Source organism: Fistularia commersonii, chromosome 20 (assembly GCF_037954325.1).
Source record: "Fistularia commersonii isolate RoL2024-O1a breed Wild chromosome 20, RoL_Fcom_v1.0, whole genome shotgun sequence".
NCBI lineage: Eukaryota > Metazoa > Chordata > Actinopteri > Syngnathiformes > Fistulariidae > Fistularia > Fistularia commersonii.
This window is the reverse complement of record NC_141303.1, coordinates 7,539,246-7,553,127: the sequence shown is the minus strand read 5'-3', so window position 1 is coordinate 7,553,127 and position 13,882 is coordinate 7,539,246. Positions and strand designations below refer to the sequence as shown.

Here is a 13,882-nt window from a genome sequence, read left to right as displayed (position 1 = left end):
CTCGTGCTAAATGACTGTATCAAAAGACAGCTTAAGCAAATAAGGATTTTTTTAAAGTGAGCCATTTGTACCACAGTATATGTCATCTCTGTTGCATGGAAGTGTAAATGTACTGTCTCTGAAGTCTCCCCTTTATTATGTGTACTCTGTTTGAGCCATTCAATAGTGCTTCAGAGTGGAACAAATTTTAGGAATTGTTCTTTGTTGTATTAGATGAGGATCGTCTGTCCAAGAGAAAGAGCACTGGGGAAACTGTGTCAGTGCAAGGGGAGGTTGAATCTCGAAACAGTCCTGAGAAGGAGGAGGTAAAAGTTAATGCCATGTACAATCATGATATTGTGCTCATATATTCAGTAGGAAAATGGTTTGGAGAAGAATATATATCGGTAAAGCTCTCAACCACATTTGCAATCACATTTGATTGAATTTTATGCCTTCTTTGTGTTCTACAGAGGACACCAGCTGAGGAGATTACATTTGAAACTCTGAAAAATGCCATTGGTATGTCTTCTCACATCTCTATAATTTTTCATTAACAATGAAATGTCATTGCCTTTTTTTTGAATTGTATTTATTTATTTTTAACAAGCTATGTAGTTGTATATTGAGTGTAACATAATGGCTTCAAATTAAAAAAAAAAAAAAAAGCAACACCTTTAATAGCATAATATTGTTGCTGTTCCTCTTCTTTTGGCTGCCCCTTTCAGGGGTCACCACAGTGAATTATCTGCCCCCTTCTGATCCTATTCTGTGCATCCTCTTATCTCACATCAACTAACTTCATGCCCTCTTTAACAACATCCATAAATCTCATCTTTAGTTTTCCCAAAAGGCCTCCTGCCCGGCACCTCTAACCTCACCATCCCCAAATACCCACTATCCCTCCTTTGCACATCATCAAACCATCTCAGTCTGGTCTCTTTGACCTTATCCCCTGAGAGTCTTACCATTTTTTGGTCGTTTGATGGACTCCATCCTGATCCTATTCACCCTCGTCACTCCCAAATAGAACCTCAACATTTGCATCTCTGCTACCTTTAACTCTGCTGCCTTTTCCTCTAGATCATACAAGATTGTTGTACTCACCACCAACTCTTACAACTTTCCTTTTATTCTTGCAGATAATCTTTTATCACAAGTTCAAACCCATTGAAATGCAATGAACTTTTCACCTAATGCAGGACTATTCATTTCTCTTTTTCCCTCTAGTGGACAGTGTAGGCATGGAGGAGCAGGAGAGAGAGCGGAGGAGACAAGTTGTGGAGAAGTTCCAGAAAGCCCCCTTTGAGGAGATAGCTGCCCATTGTGGTGCTAGGGTAAGACAAAAACATTTATTCTTTTGAAATAGTTTTTGAGCCACTGGCTGTGTCTCATTATTTTTTCTAAACTCCTGTCTAGGCCACACAGTTGCAGAGCAAACTGAATCAGATCTTTGAGATTACAATCAGGTAAGAAACTTTACAACTTGAATATTGTCTAATAATGACTGGGGTGATACAAATGCATGAAATAACTTTGATAATAACTACGATTTGTGTCTCCTTAACTCCCAAGACCCCCACCCAGCCCATCTGGAACCATTTCATCAGGTTATGGCCAAACTCAGAGCCGGTCTGTCCCCATCTATGAGATGAAGTTTCCTGACCTTTGCGTTTACTAGACAGCGAGGCTATAGAACTTCCTTGTAAAGCCAACATGACTGTGGAATCATATACACATAGAGATAATTAGGGGTAGATGATGGGGTGTGGGGGACTGAAGCTTCTACAAGTAAAACAAAAAACAAGCCACTCTTTGATTATCCTCTGTGATGGTCACTAAAACAAGCTGGCTAACATAAATGGATGCAGCACGAACCAGAGGTTTTGTGTTATTTGCCTCGGTTCTGCTTTGATGTCTGCAGGAATTCCACATGTTGAATTTTCAACAACTGTTTCAAAATGTTATGATGTTGTTATTCCATTCATTTTACAATGATTTTCCAAGTGTACTGTACTGATGTGCTGCAAGCCGTAACATAAACTTGCATTGCACAGCAATTCTTTTAATACATCCTTTTTTGATCTGGTTGCAGGGTGCCAAAATACCCTTGATCATAAAAAAAACATTTTTTTAAGTTTACCATATTTATTTTTTAAATATATTTTTAATGGCATTGTCTTTGTTTTATTGACTTTTATGGCCAGAGGGGTTTGTGAAGTGTGTTTGTGTGCGCGTGCGTGAGTTTCTTTTTCCATAACACTCATCTCCTACACAGTAGCCTTCAAGGGTTCACTGTCCTGCTTTGTTTTGCTATTTTAGTTGTAGCCAAAAGTGCTTTCTTTTCATCATATAGTAAAAGTATTTCCTAATTTTCATTCCAGTGCTTATTTGAAAATTTTGCTCCCTTTTCTGAGGACAGGTAGTGGTTGATCTGTGCTTTATCCTTCCAAAGTGAGTGTGCCTTATAGGTGACTCAAGTTTATTGTCACTCAGTATGAAATATCTAGCCCACCACAGTCCTGCTAGCCCCAAACATCTAACGATCTGATGTGTTTACAGTGATGTTTACTGTGTCAAACACCAGAAAAAGGATCTTTTATTTTTCACTTCCTCCTATACGCAACTGTATATACAGAGAAATATATAAATCTTTAAGATGATGTACAGAGTAGAAAGGTGTGCGTGTGTGTGCGCGTGTGTGTGTGCTGTAAATGAACTTAAGTCTGCTACTAAACTGGCGGAGTCCATATATAAAGAGGGAAACCTAGTTAGTTATTTGTCTGATGCCTTTCTAAAGGCTCATCTGCTTATAGTAACCAGCAACACCTGAATTCAAACCTGTTCTGAAAGGGGACTCAGCAGTCCATTTTGAGGCCAGTGTATAATACTAGTGAGGTCTGAAAGTGTCTCGTTATTCCATTTATGAACCCTTCAAATTATACACCTGATTTCCAATCAGATTTTGGAGACTAGGAACTCCGAACTGTTGTTATTGCCACAAATTCAGAATCCTGCAGGAATTATTTTTGCACTGTTGTTTCTATGCCGTAATGCTCCTAAAGCCGTCTCCAAGTAGTGTATCTGTCACATTAAGCACCATATTAATATATCTAAAAGCCATCTTGAGTGCGCACAATTGCACACTCTCACAGGTATTTAAAAATAAAGTATAATGGCAATAAATTGATACTAGCCTGGACAACATAGCTTAACTTTAGGTAGCAGATCCTGTATTTTTAAATGGATCCTGTGTGACTTCAGTGATGCCCCTTTGTTGTGGTGCCGTGATGGTTCTGCTTTATGATGTTGTGAGAAACCGTCCCACCTCCATTGCTTCTGTCAGTTAATTGCATGGGGTGTGGCACAAGTTGCAGTTATCCCTAAGCCATCTTGCAACCATTTTGTATTGTAGGCATTGATGTCGAGCCCCTTCATGTTGATTTTGTTCTGTTTATAAGGCGGTGTCTGTATATATGTGTCCATATAGCAGGCTGTTTGCATTGAAGCACTCTACATGCTTGTTGCTTTTATGATTGGAGGCTTTTTGTGAAGGGGAATGTGTTTAGTTGTCCATGCGTCTGTTGTCACGACATAGTTTGCAGTTTTGTCTTGTGACTCCTTCCTCGACGTTTCTCAGAGAACAAATTAAATAAAAACTAAAATGTGCAGCTGTCTTAACCTTCCAATTTCACTTTGTTTATGCCACAAGTATGGTTATTTTTTTCAGCAACCTTTGACTTTTGCAGTGAAAAAAAACTAAATCTATCAGCCTGCTTGTGGTCATTGAGTAGTGTCATGTTGTTGTTGTTAATTGACTGTAAATCAATCTACTTTATTTTATCATAACATGTCTAGTTGATAGATTTGTTTGCAATGTAGTGCTGTAGGTCACCAATACTCATCCTGTGAACTTTGCACTTTAAAAACTGAATTACCTTGTGACAAGGCAGCTTTTACTTGGAAAAATGCCTTACAAGTGTCAAACTGAGTTTGCATGCTCGCTATGTTGCTGTGTTGTACAATAAACTTGTCCGTAACACAAAAATGTTGTTGTCCTTTCCTATCTTTCAACTAAAACTCATCAAAAATGACTAGCGACGGGGGGGAGAAGGATTTAACACAGTACCCAAGCATTTGCTTCAAATTTTCATCTGGCATCGGGAGGCAAATCGTGCTAAACAAAGGCCATTTTGATCAGACAGCTGATACATTCAGGATGTAAGTGGATAAAAGGAACAATACTAAACAGTACATTGTAAGACAATCTACTCTATCTTCCACGAGCTTCAGATTTAGATTTCTTCCCTTTATCCCCCACATAGGGACAGGAAAAACCACATGGACATTTATTTTCAAGGGGTTAGGGTTACATGTAATTTCATGTTTTCCTTCTGGGGGGGAGGTTTTATTAGAGGGGGTGTTAGAAGAACAAAGGCTGCTATTAAGTCAGTCAAGGAAAACTTGTTAAAGATGTAATAAAGCTATAATTGCAGCATTAGATTGCTTATTACACTGGAGCCAGCTGTGTTTCACACCTCTAATACATCACATGTGGTGAAATCACCACCACATTGCATTCCTATTCTTTATCTATTCTGAGTCAGATAATGCACTCAAATGGCTACTGCGGTCTCGCAGAAGAGGGCTGTCAAGAAGACATAAAAAACGGAAAACTTGGGCCGTGGCCATGGAGGTATTTTCTATTATCAAATATTACGAAATAGCTCACTTAACCTAAAGTGGTAAAGATAGGCTTGAAAAAAAACAAAAAATTGTCCCATTCTGCGCATAGTCTTATGAAAGTGACTAAGAATATGTTTTTTTTTCTTTATTTTCCTTGTAACCTGACATAACTTTTCATACATAAATTTTTCATGACATCTAAAACAGACATGACATATCCAACATGAAAAAAAAAAATCCTTAGAAAGCTTTTATATCAAGGCCAAAAAGGTCACAGCAGTTAATGGGTGCATTGGTGTTTATTATCTGGTTATAGGTGACCTTCAGCCTAGAAATACATTCAGCAACATGCTATTTTAATGACATGTTTTTGTTGATTAAAATTGATATCTGTGGTTATGAACATGCAATGATTATGCAGTTATCTGTCACACACAGACACACGCAAGGACGCACGCACACACACACGTACATATGCCTCCATTCATCCTCTTATCCTCTGCATATTTTCACAATGTCTCTGGTGAATTTGGCCAGCTTCCCCTGAGGTTTGTCCTCATTGGGTTTCATTGTAGATGGGCTCCTCCTCCTGAGGGTCCCATCCCTTCTTTTCTGTGGATTTAGCTTGGTGTGTGGTTTGGAGTTGGTTTTTGCCCTCAGCAGTCCCTTGATATTATCCAGGTCCCCCTTTAATTCATCCTCACCACTCAGCTGCCTGCGGGTTGGATTGGATCCACTTTCAAGGGAACCCCCTCCTTCCAGTCCAGAAGTAGAGCTCTTCACCTGATGTTGCTTACGGGCAGATGGTTTGCCCCAGCGGAAATGCTGCATTGAGTAGGAGCGTCTCTTCTCGCCTTTCGGCCCTTTCTTTTTATCCGGCGCCTTGTCCCTGGAGGGTTTGCTCCAGCGAAAATGCTCCATCGAATAGGGGCGTCTCTTGATGATTTTTGGCCCCAGCTTTCGCCCAGGCACCCTTTCGACAGAGGGTCGGCTCCAGCGGAAATTTTCAGTTGCGTAAGCCGGCTCCTTTGCGTTTCCTTTCATATTGGTTTCTGATATATTATCTTCAGAGGTCAGAGAGGCCAGAATGATGCTTTGTAAGAGTTCATCATTAGCATCAACCAAAGGAGCAAGTTCCTGGTACTCAGCCTGGACCAGAGACATGCAGAGGGTAATGCAGTCCTGGATGGAAGAAATCAGACACCAACAATATTTAGTTCTGCTAAAACATGTCATTTATTTCAATAAACCTCAGATGTAATACATTATTGACCATGTTGACAGGATTAAAAACTTCAGTTTTTATTCCCTGCCATAATGTTTAAATACTCTGTACTACTTTTAGCCAAATTAACACGATCACACACGTTATCGGCTGATTTCTGAATATCCTTTACATTGCTGCCTTTGGAACCTCAAAGGAAAATTCACTTTCTATTTTGCAAATAGTAAAGCATCAACAGGGTATGAAATAAAGTATATCTCCAAAAAAGACAGAATGAAAAAAAAAAGGCTCATAAAATATTTTTTAAGCAAAAACAATGTCTCTAAAATGAAGCCAATATGAATGTTTTTGCAAATATTGATCTGGCTTTCACCTCTCAATTTTATAATTTCATTAATTATCCCATGTAAAAAACTTTCATTTTGGGGATTATTCAGGGCAGATCTAACACTGAATGCTGTAAAGTCTTGCCACAGACATTGAAAGTTCACCTTATCAGTTGAAGTTTGAAACGCTTTCCGACCTACAATCTGTCTTAGATTTTAAGTGAAGAGCACCAAGGGTTTCAAAGAATGTAACAACTTCATCAGTTATAAATCAGTCTATGGCATATAATCATAACTCCAAACTAACTCCAAATATATATACCACCACCTGCAATAATCTGGACTGAATTATCTTTTTCTTGCCTTATCTAAAAACACTTATTTTTCCCTGAAACAATAAATTATTACAATAGTAATTCATTCATCACCTCTCACTCTTGCCCTCCATGCTATATCACTATGTCACCATGTCACGCTATTTATTAAGCCTCACTTCTCAGCTAAAAACATATATTCCTTTTTCGTTGCTCCCTTCAAGGGTGGGCCTAGCAAATCAATTTCCTCCACCTAACTCTGTTCTTTGTATCTTCTCTCAGACCACCTAACTTCATGTCCTCTTTCACAACATCCATGAATCTTGTCTCTCTTAGGTCTTCCTCTAGGCCTCCTGCCTGGCAGTTCCAACCTCAGCATCCTTCTACTAATATATTCAATATCTCTCCTCTGTATATCAACAAACCATCTTAGTCTGGCCTCTCTGACCTTATCTCTAAAACAGCAATAAACATAGTTTTAGTAATTTGGGAATCACTTCACAGTCAATTGTATTTTTTTTCCATCTGTTTAAGGTCAGTGTTGATATGAATGATATCCATAATAATAATCCATATCATCATGTGTTTCATGGTGCCATAGCATATAATTTTGAACAGATACTGTTTCTACCTATACTCCACCTGTTGTGTTCCTTCCTCAGATGTAGCTGGCTCTTGAGTTAATGCTTACCCTTCCCGAGTCACCACATAAATCAACAAGTCTGTCTCAGGATTTTTATCAGGAGGATAACTCCCTAACACTGCCTGGCATCTGGCTATCACATAAGCCCTGCAACAAGTTGCTGATTCAAGTGGTATTGAATTTACATGAAACTTGGAACCAAGGCTCACAATTTATAGCTGACCTGAAATTTTAACAAAGCACCCTTTTGTCAGGCAAACTGTTTTTTATAATCTGTCCCGATTTGTGTTTGTGTGTTACATAAACTTTGATCAAACACTCTTAAATGAAATATTCAACCAAAATAACCGGGTATTGTATAACGGGTCATCACCCCCCTGACAATTGTGAGGCACAGATGGACTGGCTTGCAGGAAGATTTTCAAACATCAAATTAAATTCAAATTACCAAGAAAAGACTATTTCAGCTATAATTGTATAATAACTTAGCAATTTGCAATAATTCACCATTTTTTTTTCTAAATGTCAGTTTTTGCTAGTTTGTCCTTTATTGAAATGATTGCAGTCATTTTATGATTATATACATTTGATTATGACACTTTTTTTTCTGGAAAAATGAGACTATTTTCAGTCGGAATCATGAGAAAGTGGCTAACTAAAAAACAGGAAGTCCCGGAATCAACGAGACATTTCATTATCATTTGTATGCTATTATATAAAAGAACACATAAGAGGTTCATTGAAAACAAGATATTAAAAAGAAGATAAGTCCACCTACCTGTATTCTTCCCTTGTTACTCAGGTCACTGCAGATGGAACTGTCCCCACTCCCTAACCCAAACCCTGGGACACACGCACAGGCCATCGCCAGGACCGACAGCCAACGCCAACCCAGCATCCTCAGACTGGTGCCGAGCCAAAGAGATGCCCTAAAATAGAGAAGCAGGGATATCATTTGCCAGGCTTTCATCACAAGACAGCTTGACATTCACTGCATAAATTTGAGGAAATTGCTAAATTTATATTTATGAGAGTTTCTCTAAAAGTAGAGGAATATTTTGTTCTCACTACAATTTCACAATTATTAAATGTCTGGCTGACACTACTAATTTAAAAACTGATTGCTAATCCAAAATGTTGCAATATGTCATCGTTTACAATAGAACAACAGCTGAAGTTCTATTCTGTTCTATTCATGTAATGCCATTTTACTCTGATGAAACAACTGCGACTACCATTAAGTTGCAAGTACACTTGGCAAAAGGAGTTCAACAGCGGCCAGTGTTGGATTCTCGAGAGATGCTCACTTCCTTCATCTCAAAAAATGTAAAACTTAAACCCCCAAAACACGCCGGTAAACTCAAAGCTGAATTATTACCATTAAAAGTCTAAAAACCGAACACTTTTACAGTCTTAATTGTTGCTGGTGCTGACGGTCACTTTTGAGCACCAACAGTTGGTTGTGACTAATCTACAACTTAGGACCTTATGGCTCATCTTTAAGGAGTGAGTTTTTTACTTCCAGCTTCACAGCGGTCCATCCAGCTCTGAACTGGTGTGTTCAGAGTTGATTACATAAACATAACATCCTCAACAAGCTGAATGTTCTTGTTGCAAATGGTGGGGGTAGATGGGATATGACACGACTAAAGGGCAGCCAAAGTTTAAATTATTCATTGGATTCATCTGGTTTTGAGAATGTTTGGAAACATTCACGTTGTACTCAATTGAAACTTGACACTACAAGAAGCTCTCTGAACCATCAACATATCAAGAGGATAACTTTCCCCACTGGGAAAACAGTTTTATGCACCTGAATGGCTGCTGGGGAATGACCAAAAATCCTTATGAGGTCTTAGAAAATCGCAGTTTGATAATAAAGACACCCCTGTTGCTATTACCAAAGAAGTACGAGGGTATCAAAAAAACAAGAGACATGATACATTTGTTGTACACTATGAAAGCGTTTGTGGTCAAACTCCATCATGCCACTTCTCTTGTCTGAGGTCCTGCAGAGTGCTGGGACAAAGTAAGAGAAAACAAAACAGAACTGTTTGGCCGTATGGTTCAGCGGTTGGTCTGTTGCATAAAAGGCACAGCTTTTGACCAGAACGATACCCATCATCAAGCATAAAGGGTCACTTATGATGTGAGAAGGGATTTCTGGTTACAGGAGATCGCAACCGTGTGATCATTGTGGTCTCGGAGCAACATGATGCCGGTCTGAAGGAGAATGTTTTTCCTTCCATGCTGACCTTTATAATAAAAGAACTTGAGAAACACAAAGAACCTCATTCACTATTGAGAAATGCTCTTAATTTATTAGAGACAAGAGAAAACCTATGTTAAACCCAATGTCTTGGGATATTTGCATGTTTCTAAACTGCAGAACTGTCTTAACCTGCGTCTTCATAAGGATGTATCCTTGATTCCATTGTAAATTAGAAGCATGTGCAAGTTTTCTCTTATTAGTTAAATGACCTTTAATTCTCTATAAAAGGGCATGTGACTGAAGAAGCGTGTGCAAGCAAAGGGAGATAAAAATCCAGGAAATCTAATGAGAGTTTAGCACGGACATTAAATGCAATTAACATTTCCCCTGGAAGTAAACAGCAAATATGCAATTGGACTCCAAAACAGTCATGAGTACAAAAAACAACAAGCATTCCAACATTTTTTTAAATGAATTTTACTGACAGCTTTTTGAATGCACCATGATGACATGCCATCATTGTTTTTAAAAACAGATCCAATTTTATCTCATACTAAAATACTATTTCAGTGGCTTCCTTAGCTTTTCTCCTTAAATCTATGTAAATTGTGGTTTTAAAAGTTCTATTTCACCACATGAGCAGTTTTAATATACCTGTTCTCAGAGTTATAATCTGATTTCTTTTTAGAATTGAAGAATGCGTTTTACACAAGATAATTCTTGTCTATTTGGGCAGGTTCACTGTAGTGAACAATGTGGGACTAACATCCGGTTAACGGAGAAGGGACTCAGGACAGGATGTAGAACCTCATACTAGAATAATGTGGCATTAATGTTAACATCTATAGCTGATATCCTTGAATCCACGACTCCTGCAGCACCAGGCGCAAATTTACTGGTAATTTTGATAGTAGCAAAGCCCACGTCAACAATCTATGTTGCATAGAGATGTAACAAATGCTTGGGAACTGAATCCTGCTGGTCTCCAGTGAAAAGTTTGTCCCATGTGATCCTTACTTACACTTTTATCCAACAAAAAATGTGGCTTTACTTTCTTGGCGCAATTATACGATCAGTATTTTGTGGTTTGTCGGAAAGAATCTAACTGAGCCATTACTGTATGTGTTATTTATTTATTTCTTTTTAAACATTTCTGGGCAATGAATGGATATTTGTAATATATATGTTGCACATATGCCAATTTAAAAGTTGGGATGCAATTACTCAGGGCCAGTTCAGTAAATGCCAAATTTTGACAACAGTAATGAAGTTAAAAAAAAAAGGCCTAAACTGCATAAATATGGGGACAACAAATACGCCAAGGGGTTTTTACTGTCTTTATACACTGGAAATGATATCCAATCTGCATCATGCATCCTGCAAAAATATCCATGAAAAAAAATGTTTACAAGTTAATGTCTGCATTATGCAACACTTAAACGTAGAGAGGGAAACACTTCTGCGATCTGGCCAGAGCAGGAGAGACAGTGTGTCCTTGGATAAGGAAGTAAACTGGGCCATGTGCCAGCATTTATAATATAACTACAGTTTTAGAGCCAGATCTTCATTCTTCAAGAAGCAATAAATATCTTAAGTGGTGAAATTAATGTTCCAAAATAAAAACAACAAAAAAATAGAATATCGGAATTATTGAAGCGACAGATTTATAAATAAATAATGAACAAATAAATACATAGGTATGAGGTCAGGATTATTTTAAATAGAAATTGTCTGAAATAGAAACTCCTTTACAACTTGAAAAAAAGGTCAACATATCTGAAATACACAATTTTCTAATCGTAATCCAATGAATTTCCATTATGTTTGTCATAATTGATGGGGGCAATTGGACAAATAAGGTTCCATCAAAATCCTCCTCTCACAGGGATCGGGCTCATTTCAAGGGAACTATTCTATAATGAATAAATAAACACTCATAATAATAAAATAAAATTTTAATTGTAATCAGAATAATTTTTTATAAGATTTATGAACTGTTTATTTACTGTATCATTTTAGCAACCTCAAATCAATACCCTTCTGCTGCCACCAGAATTTTGCTTGAATTGTCATATAAGTTCAAAAGATACATTGTCTCTATGAAACTAAAAGATTTATGCACATTCCACAAAATATGTATTCCTTATCTTAACTCTATATTCAGATACAATTATAGTTGATTTTACTGCAAAGAAGCAGTAAATACTTGCATAAAAACATGTCAACAGCATAGGAAAGTATGTGGTTAGAGTGTATTTAACCTAAGACAGCAAGATTTTCAAAATAATGACCATATAACAGACACACAAATGTAGAACGCTTTTCTTCTACACATATGTATTATCCTATCCACTTGATTTGAAAATGTTTTAATGTAATGAATACAAATTGGATAGTTCAACATTTTATAAGCTCCAAGAATCAAGTTCCTACTGATAGAAAAGGACAATAAGAGTAGAAAATACACATGTTCACTATATTCTATCCTCAGCATTTTCATATCTATATTACAAGGTCAAATGGAAGTTATAAGTATTTTTATTCTGTCCCCCTTTCAATTTAATACCATACAGCACTTATGCTATAACCACAATGGAAAAAGGGAGTGAGAAATGTGATAAAAGAGGAGCTGAATATAATCTGTTCAGAGCAACTGGAATGGAAACAGTTGGGATCATTGTAAAAATGTAGCAGTAATTTACTAAATCATGAAAGCCTATCCGTGAATAGCCACTGACTGGACTTCTTGTATTCCTTCACTTTTTATAGTTTATTAAAGGATCCAAAAAAATTCCACGGATTCATGGCCCCCATATTGAAATGAGAGTTGCCTTTGAGTTTGCAAATGTTACCAGCAAGGATATGAATCAGTGCACATTTGTGGATACATGCGTGCATTTCAGAATGATTGTGTTTAACCTTGAATGACCGCATGCAGTAAAATATTCTTTCAACAGATCCCTTTATGATCAGTCTTTCCTCTGGATGCATATCCTCCCTCCATGTCTGTGTTGTCATACATTACTTCATCCCTCTGTGTTGTTTCATATGAATCTTTCAATCATAAAATTTGACAATTGCACATTAGATTACATGAAGTTCATGGATGTTAGTCTTTGAAGCTCTGAAACAGTTTCATCCTCATGTCACATCTTTGCAGTTCTGACCTAGAATGAGTTCATTTTCTGTCCCTTGGAGGGAAAAGGCATCTGGTACTATGACTCCAAAGAGTGAGTTCTTGTTGGACTGTTGTCTTTGCAGCTAGGAGAGACTTATCCCAACTAACAGAATGTATCACACAGCGCAGCACAGCTCTTCACAGACGCTGTGAGCTATATTTGAATTAGATTGAAACCTTATGTACAAACAAATTCAGCAACACATGTCAGAAATCATCCAAAAGTACGGCATTGGTTTGTCAGTGACTGTGTGTTATGAATCATCTGGATAAACATGCAGCCTTCAAACCTCAGACGGAGATTTTGATTCATGCTAAAACAACCGCAATAAAAAAAAAAAAAAAAAGAATGCCCATTTTTTTTTTACCTTTTCAAATTCCTTTCTTTTCCTGTTTCTCTCCCGCTGTAAGTCCACAGGGCTTCCAGAGTGTGACTAACTGTGATCCCGGTCTTTCTCTCCCGTGTTCTTGCTGCTCTGTGTTGAAATGCTCTGTAGGAGAGGGTCTGCAGTTTGTTTCCTTTGGGAGGAAAGCTCTTTTTATAGGCGCATGAAGTATGGAGCTTGGAGTTTCAAAGCCTTGGGGTGGGATTGAAGGGAACTCCTGCTCCTTGTGGGTGGAAAAGAATATGTTTGCGTGTGTAGCAGGTGAAAGAACACCCACACATGTTTCCAGAGAATGGAGGTCTTATGTCATCAACAACTAGGTTGATGACTAATAATCCCATTGACCTTTTATGTCTTATTGTGAAATGAAATGCCAAGCATTTTGCAAATCTTTTTTTGAAATGCTCATCTGTTGACATTGAACAAATGATGTGAGTAAATTTGATTTAATTGGCCTTGAACACAAACAAAGTTATCCATTATCTGAAACCAGGTCATCATTCATTAATTTATAATTCATCACGATTATTGTCATAATAATATAGACAATTGGTTAGCATCACAAAGTGTTACAAATGTGAGATTTACTGCTGGAATAGTGATTAATCCTTTAGATGACATGTAGTCTTTTATAGGCCACTACACACTATAGGATATGGAGGGGTGCTACATTATGTCTGTCACAGTTCAGTTGGCTCAGCTCACAGCTGGGGCTCATCACTGGACTCTCAGCTGGCACTCATCGCTGGACTCATGGCTGTGGCTCATTGCAGGCAATTTGTGCAGACTTAAAGACATTGTCGTGAGTCCCACTAGTTGCCTTCTTTGTCTCCTCTTTCCACTGTGATGGTGCATTTGGTCCCATATGCCAGCCTTCATAAAGTCCTGTGTGTAAAGTGTAATGTAAAACAATGCTACTGTACCTTTATTTTG

The 13,882-nt window shown here is 37.8% G+C and overlaps 2 protein-coding genes across 6 annotated transcripts in view; one reads left to right on the top strand and one right to left on the bottom strand.

The window, feature by feature from the left end:
- efr3bb (EFR3 homolog Bb (S. cerevisiae)) overlaps positions 1–4,027 on the top strand; it is a 31,665-nt gene extending 27,638 nt beyond the window's left edge. For all 5 annotated transcript variants that reach the window (XM_086167554.1, XM_086167556.1, XM_086167553.1 and 2 more), the window contains 5 exons: positions 214–305; positions 453–501; positions 1,210–1,316; positions 1,399–1,448; positions 1,555–4,027. In XM_086167554.1, coding sequence (XP_086023680.1) covers positions 214–305; positions 453–501; positions 1,210–1,316; positions 1,399–1,448; positions 1,555–1,660 — 404 coding nt within the window. In that variant the 3' untranslated portion in view covers positions 1,661–4,027. The remainder of the gene's footprint in view (positions 1–213; positions 306–452; positions 502–1,209; positions 1,317–1,398; positions 1,449–1,554) is intronic.
- A 155-nt stretch (positions 4,028–4,182) lies between these two features.
- LOC147222779 (uncharacterized) lies at positions 4,183–13,086 on the bottom strand. Its single transcript, XM_086167110.1, has 3 exons — positions 12,932–13,086; positions 7,952–8,102; positions 4,183–5,847 (listed from the first exon to the last, which is right to left on the bottom strand). The coding sequence occupies exons 2-3, from the start codon at positions 8,069–8,071 to the stop codon at positions 5,158–5,160; spliced, it is 810 nt and encodes a 269-aa protein (XP_086023236.1). The 5' UTR covers positions 8,072–8,102; positions 12,932–13,086; the 3' UTR covers positions 4,183–5,157.
- Positions 13,087–13,882: the final 796 nt, after the last annotated feature.